At 38.2% G+C, this 13459-nt stretch overlaps 1 protein-coding gene across 1 annotated transcript in view; it reads left to right on the top strand.

Annotated features, from left to right (window-relative positions):
- Larp1b (La ribonucleoprotein 1B) overlaps nucleotides 1–12739 on the top strand; it is an 84552-nt gene extending 71813 nt beyond the window's left edge. The window contains exons 16-18 of the mRNA XM_048333779.1: nucleotides 1003–1112; nucleotides 2276–2403; nucleotides 11973–12739. Coding sequence (XP_048189736.1) covers nucleotides 1003–1112; nucleotides 2276–2403; nucleotides 11973–12167 — 433 coding nt within the window. The 3' untranslated portion in view covers nucleotides 12168–12739. The remainder of the gene's footprint in view (nucleotides 1–1002; nucleotides 1113–2275; nucleotides 2404–11972) is intronic.
- Nucleotides 12740–13459: the final 720 nt, after the last annotated feature.

The following is a 13459-nucleotide window of genomic DNA, read 5'->3' as shown; positions in this document are numbered from 1 at the left end:
TCAGGAGTTAGGGGTTCTAATTGAGGCATCTTTTATGTTTTTGTTTTGTTTTTTGCCAGTCCTGGGGCTTGAACTCAGGGTCTGAGCACTGTCCCTGGCTTCTTTTTGCTCAAGGCTAGCACTCTGCCACTTGAGCCACAGCACCACTTCCAGCTTTTTCTATATATGTGATGCTGAGGAATCGAACCCAGGGCTTCATGTGTATGAGGCGGGCACTTTACCTCTAGGCCATATTCCCAGCCCCTGAGGCATCTTTTAATTGTTCTATCTTTTAATTGAGTCACCGGTATAAGGTCTTTTGCTAACATTTTAATGGCTTTGTTCCCTTTCATGGGTTCTGCTCATCACTGTTTGTTGGACATTGAGCCCATGGTGTTGGCTGATCCACTGTGCAGAACTTGTCCCAGGTTTTCTAGGTAGCTATAGGGAAAAGCAAGTAATTTTTTTTTTTCTGATTTGTGATCTTTTATCAGGGTATGTACTGTTAATTGTACTTAATAACCAAAGCAGGGAGTATCTGTTAGGCACCATTTCACTAGGTTTTTACCTTTGTTACTGAATGAGTCCATCACATCAATAGTGGTAAAGCACCTACCTAGACTCTAAAGTACAAAATATTAAGAGTGGCCTTATTATCTCTTTAGAGTGAATATTGCATTCAAGAGTTTTTAAACATGTGATTATAAACTTTGGTTTAAGAAAAATAAAAAATATCCCCAATTTCTACAGAGATACCAAGGAGAGACACACTGTAGGTCTGAAGCTGTCAAAGGCTACAGATTCTCACACACCTTCACTGTACTGAGTCATCAAAAACAGTAGCAATCATTTAAGCATTACTAATTAGCATTTCTCCTAAAAACCTACACATTAAGCCTCATTTCTTGTTTAGTTATTTATGTTATGTATGTTTATATTAATACTGCTATGATTGTTAATACTTATATTAATGTGGTATTATGGCAAAATATTTACTGTAAAACTTCTGTTTCCTTTTCATAGGTATGGGTTAGAATGTCTGTTCAGGTTTTATAGTTATGGACTGGAAAAAAAATTCAGACAAGAAATTTTTAAGGATTTCCAGGAAGAAACCAAAAAAGACTATGAATCTGGTAAAAACAAAAGTTATTGTTTAGAAATTATAAATCTAAATCTGTCAACAAATAAGGAATTTATAGTTTATGTCTTCATGGTAAACCATTTAAGGTCTATTATGGTTCATGGGTAAAGGATGGAGAACTTTAATGGTGTTCAGAAGACTTTTTCTGTGAAGTGTTAGAAACTAAAGCTCTCAAGTATTTTCTTTATGGATTCGCGAATGTGCTAATTGAGGATTTTATGTAATATCAGTGGGTAATCTTGGACAGGCACAATTGTACATGGTAAAAAGTTCAGGGGGTAGGCCAGATCCCTTGGTCAAAGTTCTACTTCCAGTGCATAGTAACTTTGTGACTTTGGGTAAGTTCCTTCATCTTGCCAGCCTGTTTTATCAGCCTGTTACAGATTTATGTTTCAAATTAATATGTATGTATGTGTGTGTGTGTATCATATACTAAGGCACTTAAATATTTGCTACATATACTCAGTAATGTTAGCTATCATTGTTGTTAATTTATTAGTTCAATGCATGTCTTACTTTCAGGATCTATAAAGTATATATTGGGGTTGGGAATATGGCTTAGTGGTAGAGTGCTTGCCTCATATATATGAAGCCCTGGGTTAGATTCCTCAGTACCACATATAGAAAAACCCAGAAGTGGGGCTGTGGCTCAAGTGGTAGACTGCTAGCCTTGAGCAACAAGAAGACAAGCCATTAAGAAAGAATATATTGAAGAGAAATAATTTATTACTAGTTGAATCACATGTTTAGTCTTTTTTTTTTTTTTTTTTGCCAGTACTGGGGCTTGAACTCAGGGCCTGAGCACTGTCCCTGGTTTCTTTTTGCTCAAGACTAGCACCTTTTGAGCCACAGCCCCACTTCTGGCTCTTATGTGGTGCTTAGGAATCAAACACAGGGCTTCTTGCGTGCTAGGCAAGCACTCTACCACTAAGCCACATTCCCAGCCGCAAACCACATGTTTAATATGGATCTTTGGGGCTTTTATTTTTGTTTTGTTGAGATAGAGTCTTGCTATGTAGCCCAACTGGCCTTAAACTCACCATTCTGCTTTAGCTTTCCAAGTGCTAGAATTACTAGCATTATAGTTACCACTATGCCTAGTCAGTTTAAAAGAATTCCATGTAACTTACAATGCATATTCTTCTTTGTTATCAGGTCAGCTGTATGGACTAGAAAAATTTTGGGCCTATCTGAAATATTCTCAATCTAAAACACAGTCTGTTGACCCACAACTTCAGGAATACCTCTGTAGGTTTAAGAAATTAGAGGACTTCCGTGTTGATGTGAGTTTTTAAGTTCTTTATTCTTTATTAAAGTTAATTTTTATTATTATAAATGTGATGTACACAGGGGCTACAAGTACATAAGTCAGGTAATGAGTACATTTCTTTCTGGACAGTGTCTCCCCTTCCCTTGCTCTCTCTCAATTTTTCCCTCCTGTCCCCATCCACAAGTTGTATAGTTCATTTTCCAGTGTCTAATGAGTATCACCAATACATCCTCTATTCTTTTCATTACTCACATATTTCTGCACCTTACCAAGGATTTTCTTAGCTCCAAATTTGTATTTTTGTTTTTTAGTTTTCAGTTTTGAATATTGTAGTTTTCAGTTTGGAGTTACACTTTGCCACAGGCACAATTTCTAAGCAGAAAATTACAAGGTATTTTTTCCACTAACATTTCTTTTTTTTTTTTTTTTTTTTCCATTCTTTTTTTTTTTTTTTTGGGCCAGTCCTGGGCCTTGGACTCAGGGCCCGAGCACCGTCCCTGGCTTCTTCCCGCTCAAGGCTAGCACTCTGCCACTTGAGCCACAGCGCCGCTTCTGGCCGTTTTCTGTATATGTGGTGCTGGGGAATCGAACCCAGGGCCTCGTGTATCCGAGGCAGGCACTCTTGCCACTAGGCTATATCCCCAGCCCCACTAACATTTCTTAAATATGAGCATCTTATATAAATACAGTACAATTGTCAGCTCACTTTAATTTTGATACACTGCAGTGAAGCATTTTATAGATTTGATAAGCTATTTCTGGATGTGCTACTAATTTCACAGTAGCAGTGAAAATTGTTTACTTTGTGTGTGTGTGTGTGTGTGTGTAAGTGTGTGCATGTGCCCGTCTTGGCTTGAACTCACGACTTGGGTGGTGTTCCTGAGGTTTTGTTGCTCAAGACTAGAGCTCTACTACTTGAACCACAGCTCCACTTCCAGCTTTTTGGTGGTTAATTAGAGGTAAGAGTCTCGTAGTATGGGAATGTGGCTTAGTGGTAGAGTACTTGCCTAGCATGCATGAAGCCCTGGGTTTGATTCCTCAGTACTATATAAACAGAAAAAGCCGAAGTAGTGCTGTGGCTCATATATATATATATATATATATATATATATATATATATATATATATATATTTTTTTTTTTTTTTTAAGAAAAGAATCTCATAGGGGCTGGGGATATAGCCTAGTGGCAAGAGTGCCTGCCTCAGATACACGAGGCCCTAGGTTCGATTCCCCAGCACCACATATACAGAAAACGGCCAGAAGGGGCGCTGTGGCTCAAGTGGCAGAGTGCTAGCCTTGAGCGGGAAGAAGCCAGGGACAGTGCTCAGGCCCTGAGCCCAAGGCCCAGGACTGGCCAAAAAAAAAAAAAAAAAAAAAAAAAAAGAAAAGAATCTCATAGACTTTCCTGCCTGGGCTGGCTTCAAACTGTGATCCTCAGATCTCAGCCTCCTTAGTAGCTGGGCACCTAGCTACACTTTTTTTTTTTTAATTGGTTTTATTTCTTGTACTGAGCATTAAAACCAGTATTCTGTGCATGTTAGGCAAATGCTCTATACGGAGGTGTGTTTCCAGCCCCCCAATTTTTACCTTTTTAATGTATTTTTACCCATATAATTTTTGTGACATGTTGATGTCGATTTAGAGTTTCTTCATAATAAAATTAAGGGAAGGGATATAGAACTCAGAGGTAGGGTACTTACCAAGCATATGCAAGGCCCCAAGTTAGATTTCCAGCACCACACAAAAGTTATAATTAATTAAATTAAGACAAGCCTTGCTATGTGCAGACAGGAAAGACGGCTTTAATCAGTTTGATTTCACAAGGAAAAGAAAAGCTTTAACAAAGAAAATGGGATGGATGTAAGAAAGTAAGAACAAAGGAGAAAACTATTACAGAAATGAAGAAAGAATAAGAACTAAAATGTAGAACAGAAAAGTAAATGGAAGATGAGCTCCATTTCTGCTGTGAGTTTTGATTTCTGGTCTTTTGGTTCTGGGTAAATAGATTTGATGGCTCAGGAATGGAGTCAGTAGAAATGCCTATGTCTTTTTCTTACACCCTGTTCTGTAGCTCAAGCCCCAAAACAAGGGAGCTTTGTAAGTATCTGTTGAGTGAAAAAATGAACAAATACTAGTAGGCCTTTGATTTGCTTAGGGAGGAAATTTAAGTTTAATACATTAAGTGCTGTAGGGAATCACTGTATTGATAAAAATCTACTGGAGCACCAAAATAATTTTCTCCCTGCTGGAAAAATCTGGCCTTAGATTCTGAAGGATGGAGACAGTAAAATTGTAAACCGCGCTGCCTTTCATAATTTGCAGCACCCTATTGGTGAGGAATTTGGAAGAAAAAGACATTCATCTACTTCTGGTGAGGAGCATAATCGTCATAGATTTCCATCTAATTCCTCTACAAAGCCACCAAATGGTGCTAAGCCTACATCTGCCAGTGAGCTGAACGTCACAGTAAACTCTCCCAGAAGGAATACTTCGTAAGACCCTGCAACAGTTCACACCAGACTAGTGCTGCCTCAGTCTCAACAATGCCTGAGAAATAGACTGTTATGAAAGTCGTGTGTCCTTAAAATCAACATTGACATCAGTATTTATGTCGGAAAATCTTCTGATGTTTAATTGTGATAACCAGATAAAACAAAAAGGGAGAAAAGCGGTAGCATTTTTTTCTAGCAAGATAAATTTCACAGGTACTTTCCCTAATGTCACAAACAAGGATAGTTTGTGTGTGCCCCCCAGTGATGCACTTTGGCCTTGGTATTTCTTTAATGCTATGTTTACAAGACAAAATTCCTAAAATACATTTAAAAGTAACATGAGGAATGCCTGACATTTCAGCTCATACTTTTTAAAGAAGATATAGTAAGTTGTATTCATCTCTTCTATAGAGCTCTTAAAGAAGCAAATGACCTCACTATCAATTCATATTTGGACATGGAAAACAATGGAAGATGATGTATATATTTTTTAAATTCACAAAGAAAATATGATATATGTATTTTAGGTATATAAAGCTTTAAAAATAAAAGTAGAAATATGTAGTTACATTGAAGTACGTTGACTTTTGAATTGTGCTTTTCTCCTTTTAGTTGTACCTCATGATTTTCATTATTGGTGTGTTGGATAGAGTTTTCTGAATTGGCATAAAATGGTTATATATTAGAAGAGATTCAATTTTGTGATTCTATTAGAACTTGCACATGGAATTGAAAACTTTAGGATTGGTTGGAATATTGCTATAAACAAATATCTTGCTTCAAATGAATCTGTTATTAGTACATCTGCAAATGGGCATGTCACAAGTAGCTAAATTATCCATTTAAAGGTAATATTGTTTTTCCTTTTTGTTTTTTTCTAATTTTTGCTTTATGCTTATAAGTATTTTTAGGAGTTATAACATTGATTTCTTTTGTTGTTGTTATTGCCAGTGGTATAAATGATGGTTTTTGAGTTTGGGTGGGATTTAAAAAAAATAAAGCACTTATTCTGGATTATTTTAATTGACTTTTAAACTATTTTTATTTAGAATATACTCAGAACGCTATAATATTCAAACTGTACTAGTAGAAGACCATTATATTTTATAAATGAACTTTCAGTTATTAAACTTCCATTCATTTTACTACATACAATAGGATTCACAAGTATTTTACATATTGGCAGAAACGGGTAGTTTCTGCACACTAAATGTATTATTTTCTTTTTGTGTCAACCCACATATCTTCTTATAAATTGCAATATTAAAATACAGCTGGCGTGTTGCTTAATGATGGAACACAGTTACTTAGCATGTGGGAAGCCTGGGTTATTTGCCAGGCAATAGCTCCCACCCAAAATTCTTACACACACACACACACACCCTGACATGTAATCTTATATATTCTCCTTTGGAAAAAGAGGTATTCATCAGTAAATATATTGGTTTTCAGTTATTTGTCATATGTAAGTGATCATCTTTTGAAGTTTTATAATATTTATTCCCCGGGGGTAATTTTGATGCTTTAATTTTTAGAAGCAAGTCAATTTGAAATTTATTATTCAGAAAATAAGTTTTAGTCAGATGTTATAAAAATTATGCAAAACAATCAATATTTAGAACAATAAACCCGAGAGAGAGAGAGAGAGAGAGAGAGAGAGAGAGAGAGAGTGTGTGTGTGTGTGTGTGTGTGTGTGTGTTTATATGCTGGTACTTGGATCTGAACTCAGAACCCCCAACTTGGGACCTCATACTTCCTTTGCTGGCACGCTACCATATAAGCCATACATCCAGCTTAGTCTTGTGGACCTTTCTACCCAGCATGTTCTCCAACTCTGATCCTCTATAGCTCAGTCTCCTTAATAGGTAGGAGTGTCCAGTGTCAAGAGACACTGGTCTCTGAATTTAAGTGGTTTTTGTTTTTGGTCTTTTTGGGTTTTGTTTCTTTTGGTCTGTCATGGGGCTTAAACATGGAGCATGGGTGCTGTCCCTGAGCTCTTTTGCTCAAGACTAGTGCTATGCCACTTTAAGCCACAGTGCCACTTCTGGTTTTCTGGTGGTTAATTGGAGATATGAGCCTCACTGACTTTTCTGCCCCAGCTGTATTTCAACCATGAGCCTCAGGTCTCAGCCTCTTGAGTAGCTAGGATTTATAGACTTGAGCACCCAGCACCCAGCACCCAGCAAGTGTTTCTTTCTTTCTTTCTTTTGTCTTTTTCTTTATTGGTACTGGGGATTGAACCCAGGACGTTGCACTTGTGAGGCAAGTGCTTTGCCACTGAGCTACATCCCAGCCCCAAGTGTTTTCTTAAAAGAGGTATGTAGTTCTAAATTTTTAGTGAGAAATTTTTAAACCATGCTTATTAGCTTTAAATGGTCTCTTGAAACCATTTAAGATTTTTAATATCATTTTTGTGTTGAACACAAACATGTGAAATCTTATTTAACTCAAAATTATTTCTACTCAGCTAAATATGAAAGTGTAAATTTGATTGGAGAATTGTGTTTTTTTGTGCAGTTTTTATTTCTTTTTTGTCAGTCCTGGGGCTTGAACTTAGGGCCTGAGCTCTGTCCCTGGCTTCTTTTTTGCTCAAGGCTAGCACTCTACCACTTGAGCCACAGCGCCACTTCTGGCTTTTTCTATTTATGTGGTGCTCAGGAATCAAATCCCAGGCTTTATGTATATGAAACAAACACTCTACCGCTAGGCCATATTCCCAGCACTGGAATAGTGTATTTTTATGAAATAATAAATTTTACAATATGTGTTAGTAATTTTGAAAGCAATATATGTACACTGGAAAACTCAGAAAAGCACAAAGAAGAAAAAAAGTACCTTCTTTTTGATTTTTTTAAATTTAATTTTTAAATTAAATTTTATTGACAAGGTGATGTACAGAGGGGTTACAGTTACATGATAAGGTAGTGAGTACATTTCCTTTCATATTTGTTACACCCTCCCTCATTTTTCTTTCCCTTCCCTCATTCAGATAAGCATACATACAATATCCAGTAGTACTTTCTTTAAAAAGAAAAACATAATATTGCACTATATGTACAGAATCAAGAATTGTAACCTACTCTTTTAATTAGTGGAGTTGAACTGATGTTTTGATAGTTCTGAATTAAAACATTTTTCTTTTTTTTGCTAGTTACATAGTGTTATAGTGTATAGATGCAATTTACTTAATTGCCTTTGGTTGAACTTGAGCTATGGCATGTTTGGATGTTATGAACAATTATTTAACTTAATTTGATTGGTGATATCCTTTGCAGATCAATATTTGTATATAAATGAGGAGTGATCACCTAGAATAAATTTCTAAAAGCTGAAATTCTAAATTAAAATCAATTTTAAGGTTCTCTAAGAGGGTTGCATCCTTCATCACTGATTATTATACATCTTTGTTAAAACTAAGGCAAAAATAGTGTTTTAATCATTTTATCATCTTTTCTATTTTATTTTATTTGTACTGTTATTACTAAGTAGTTATATAAAGGGGCTACTAATTCCATGACTCAAGTTATAGTACAATGCTTTTTGGTCAATGCCTCTCTCTCTTTTTTTTTTTTTTTTTTTTTTTGGCTCGGTCATGGGGCTTGAACTCAGGGCCTGGGTGATGTTCCTGAGCTTTTGCACTCAAGGCCAGTGCTCTACCTGTCTGAACCAGAGCTCCACTTCCTGTTTTTAGGTGGTTAATTGGAAACAAGAGTCTCAGAACTTTCCTGCCTGGGATGGCTGGAACTGTGATTCTTAGATATCAGCCTCCTGAACAGGATTACAGCGTGAACCACCAGCTCTAGATTTTATTTTTTTAACTTGTTTTGCTAGGTTGAGATTATACTTTGGCATTCTCCTATGCTTCTTATGTTGCACTTGGTGGAATGTTGTGACTTTCTCTTGTGCACACTCTTTCAATTAATTTCTTAGAGCTTAAGTGAATTTTATTATTTTATTCTTGCATGGGAAACTGATGCCTAATGATATTGCCACTAGGTGGCAGAATAGAATTAGTCAGATTTGTAGACTTGACAGAAGAGGAGAAAGGGAGGGAGGAAGAGAAGAAAGGAAAGAAGGATAGGGAAGGAGGGAGGGGGAGGGGAGAGAGATTTTGGCAAACTCTTACTCCATTTTGTGATGATAGTTACATTGATTATTCTTGAATTCCTAATCATCGTGTCTCTACAACTCATCATTACCTTGTTAGGCATTTTCCTAGTTTTTAGGAAATAGTTATTATTTCCAAGTTATTAGCATTTTCCTAGTTATCAGGAAATAGTTATTTGCTAGTTAATAGCATGAACTATTTCTTTATTGATAAATAAATACAGACTTGTGCATGGTTAGAAATGATGAGTGAAGCTGGATGCTGTTGGCTCACACCTGTAGTCATAGTTACTCCAAAGGATCATATTTCAAAGCCAGCCCAGGCAGGAAAGGCTGTAAGACTTATCTCCAATTCACCACCAGAAAACCAGAAGTGGCACTGTGGTTCAAAGTGGTAGAGTGCTAGGCTTGAGCAAAAGAGCTCAGAGACAATGCCTAGACCCTGCGTTCAAGCACACACACACCCACACCAAAAAAAAAAAAAATAAATAAGATGAATGAAGTCCTTTCAGTTTAAAGTTTGCGATTCTCTTGAGGTACATACAAGGAAACAAATGGTCAGATGTATCTTCTTTTATTTTTGTATTTTGTTGGTCGTGGGGCTTGAGCTCAGGGCCTGGGCGCTATCCCTGAGTTTTTTCCAGGCTAGCACTCTACTAGCTTGAGCCACTTCTGGTTTTTGAATGGTTTAAATGGTTAATTGGAGATAAGAGTCTCAGGGGCTTTCCTCCCCCGGCTGGCTTCAAAATCCTCAGATCTCCGCCTCCTGAGTAGCTGGGATTACAGGCATGAGCCACTAGGGCCCAGCAATAAAATAGTTTCTAACAGTAGGTCACATATTGCCTCAGTAAATTCGAAAAGTCAGAATGTGCTATTGTTTAGTCTTGTTTTTCCAGATGATATTCCAAGTCTACAAAATGTAGTTCCTTTCTCTGGGTGAAATTGTTTTATTTCAAAATGGGGTCTCTTTGTAGTCCATGCTAGCCTTGATGCCTAGTTTTGGAAGGCAGGGTGGAGGGGATGTCAGGGCTTCACTTCCAGACCTAGCTGTGCCCATACCTGTAGGCCATCTTGCTTTTCTTTTTTTTTTTTTGGCCAGTCCTGGGCCTTGGACTCAGGGCCTGAGCACTGTCCCTGGCTTCTTCCCGCTCAAGGCTAGCACTCTGCCACTTGAGCCACAGCGCCGCTTCTGGCCGTTTTCTGTATATGCGGTGCTGGGGAATTGAACCTAGGGCCTCGTGTATCCGAGGCAGGCACTCTTGCCACTAGGCTATATCCCCAGCCCCCCCATCTTGTTTTTCTTAGCTCTGTGGGAACCAGATGTTGAAAATGACCAAGGCCTAAAGAACCTCTGTCCCTGAATCAGCACTTACTCTCTTTGGGGACTGTGGATAGAGAAATTGTCTTTTAGCATATTAAGTCTTTTAATATAATTTTAGTATAATTGTCTTTTAGTATAGTGTCTTCTCAAGATTTTTGAGCTACTTCTATGATATTATCTGTGGCTCAAGTGGTAGAGTGCTAGCCTTGAGTAAAAGGAAGCCAGGGACAGTGCTCAGGCCCTGAGTTCAAGCCACAGGATTGGCAAAATGAAAATTAGAACTTTATTTGTGATATAAAGGATAATTTAAAAATATGTAACATGCATAGGCTAAGGGACAAAGGACCCTGTTTGGGAGGACTTAAGGAAGGATGACAAAGTTACATGGGAATGGAAGGGAAAATGAGAAGAAAGCTTAAGTTTGCTTTAACTTGCCTTGGTTCTAGTTTAATGTGTAAAGTAACTCTTAAGCAAAACACTGGGCTTAGCCACTAGCACACAAAGAAACAACACTCAAACATTAAAGTTACTGAGAGAAGGAGCAAGATGATGGCTTGAAAAGAAGCCATCATTTTTACTCTGGGAATGAGAAGAATCCAGTGACACACAAGTGACCACATTCTGAGGAGCAAGAACAGAAGAAAGGAAAAACTACAGGGAGTTCTAGGAGACCCAGGAATACACCAGTACTCAAATTCCACCATGGACTCTTCAGGTATGGATCAATTTTTGCCTTCAGCAGTCCTAGATGCAATGGTTTTGTACTGACCTGGACTTTTATAGAACCTATTGTCTGATCCCTCCTTTGGCCCCAGAACATATGGCCTTCTTGTGAGATTTTTTTTTTAAATTTGCTCTAGGCTCTTATTTTCCTTTGCATTTTCCCCCTAAAGTAATCACTTAAGGAAAGCCTAACTAGAAGAGACTGATCCAGGTGTTGGTGGCTCATGGCTGTAATCCTAGCCTCTAAGGAGGTTGAGATCAGAGGATATCATGGGTCAAAGCCAGTCTGGGTAGAAAAGTCTGTGAGACTCTAAATCTCTAACCACCAGAGAATGGTAGATGGCACTGTGGCTCAAAGTGGTGGGAGTGCTAGCCTTGAATACAAAATCTCAGGGACAATGTCCAGGGTCTGAGTTTAAGCCCTATGACTGAAAAAAACAAAAACTGATGGCTGCATTATACAGTTTACACATGAACAACTAAGATGTATAATGTTCAGCTCATTTAACACCATAAATAGTATCTAGAAATCAACATGTGGTGGAAGGACTGAAATGTCCCCTACCAGGCTGTGAAGCTTGGTGTACAATGAAGAAAATGCATTCTCTCTCCTTCTGTACCTCCTGTTTCCTAGGATTCTATGGCAGTTGTTTGTTCATAGATGCCCCATAAGCTTGTGGAGGTGGTTGAGAATTAAGTTGCTTATTAATTTATTTAGCCTTGACCTACATATGGTTGGATAATCATGGGCCATCTGTCCTCCTTAATTAATATGCAGAGATGAAGAGATTTCTTTCTGCCTTCTGTGGATTGGTGTGAAGCTATCAAGGGAGCCCCAACATGACTTGCTACCAGAGCCCTGCCCTTTGCTCCTCCTTGAAGCTAAAGTGACGAGGGGAAAGCTTTTGCTGTTTATGCTTATTTTATCTTTTACACAGACCTCTGTTGTGACTAGCACTTGCAAGTCACAGACAATAACACAAAGGAATCAGGAGGGAGATGACAACTTCCCAGGTGACTCCGTGCTTCACCCACACAGGCTCCATACTTATGGGTTCCCCTCACTGGTTGGTGTGCAGCAGAAGATTAAAGCCGTCTGCTATAGAGACCTGCTTCCAGGTATTGACATATGACGGGTTACAAAGCTCTCACTGAAACACTTCAAATTGAACCAACTGTCATCAGAAAATCTTACTTAATGTAAGGACCTAATCAGAACACATCATATAACCAAGTGATGTGTGTGTGGCAGATAAGTCCATGGTAGAATGCATGCTGTTACATGGCATCCATGTCACTCACTGTATCGCTGACAGGTCTGGGAGGTAGCAAATACAACTTCTGCTCTATAGATTGAAAGTAAAAGACTAAGCTGAACTTTGCAGAGTTAAGGGCGTTGTGAGCACGTACCTTTTAGATGTAGAGTTGGGATTATAACTAACTGATCTCTTTATGCAGCCCTCCTTCCAGAGCAGCTCCCACCTGGGGTCTCCACAATCCCATTGCAGTCCCAGCATGTGCCTTGTTCCTGTCCTTATGACCACTGTGCACTGGACCCCAGGTGTGACCTGTTCCTGTCCATGTGACCACAGCCGCACAGCCCCAGTGTGCCACGTCCGTGTCCATATGACCATGCTGCAGTGGACTCCAGGTATGCATTGAGTTCCAGTCTGATCTAAAGGACATGAGATCTTGAAAAAAATACAAAAAGAAACATTAGTTTTGAAGATGTGTGCCATTGTCATCGTCATTCAGAGAGACAGTAGAATGGAATGGAAATAAACCTTCACATACACAATGAATTTTAACATTATTTACTAGAGAAAGGACTGTGTTTAATAAACGGTACTAGAGAATCTGGATGTTTGCATACAAAAATAAAAGATACGTACTTTATACCACATCCAAAAATTAACTGAAAACGGATCAAAGACCTACCTTTAAGAAGCAAAACTAGAACATTCTTAGAGAGTAAAATCTTCTTTTTTTCTTTTTTTGGCCAGTCCTGGGCCTTGAACTCGGGGCCTGAGCACTGTCCCTGGCTTCCTTTTGCTCAAGGCTAGCACTCTGCCACTTGAGCCACAGCGCCACTTCTGGCCGTTTTCTGTATATGTGGTGCTGGGGAATTAAACCCAGGGCCTCATGTATACAAAGCAAGCTCTCTTGCCACTAGGCCATATCCCCAGCCACGAGTAAAATCTTCTTGACCTTAGATTTGATAGTGGTTTCTTAGGGTACAGGCAAGAAAAAAATGCATAAGTTGGGCTTCAAATTATGAGTATCTGTTCATCAAAATACATTATGAAGGGAATGAAACCCACAGAATAAGAGAAAATATTTACAAATTGTATATCTAATATGGGGTTAATATCTAAAACATTTTTGAAAACTATTCAACAACAAAAACAATTTTAATTGTGAGGAA

This window comes from Perognathus longimembris, chromosome 24, assembly GCF_023159225.1.
Source record: "Perognathus longimembris pacificus isolate PPM17 chromosome 24, ASM2315922v1, whole genome shotgun sequence".
Lineage (NCBI taxonomy): Eukaryota > Metazoa > Chordata > Mammalia > Rodentia > Heteromyidae > Perognathus > Perognathus longimembris.
Note: the sequence above shows the minus strand (reverse complement) of the source record. Positions and strands in the feature narration are given on the sequence as shown.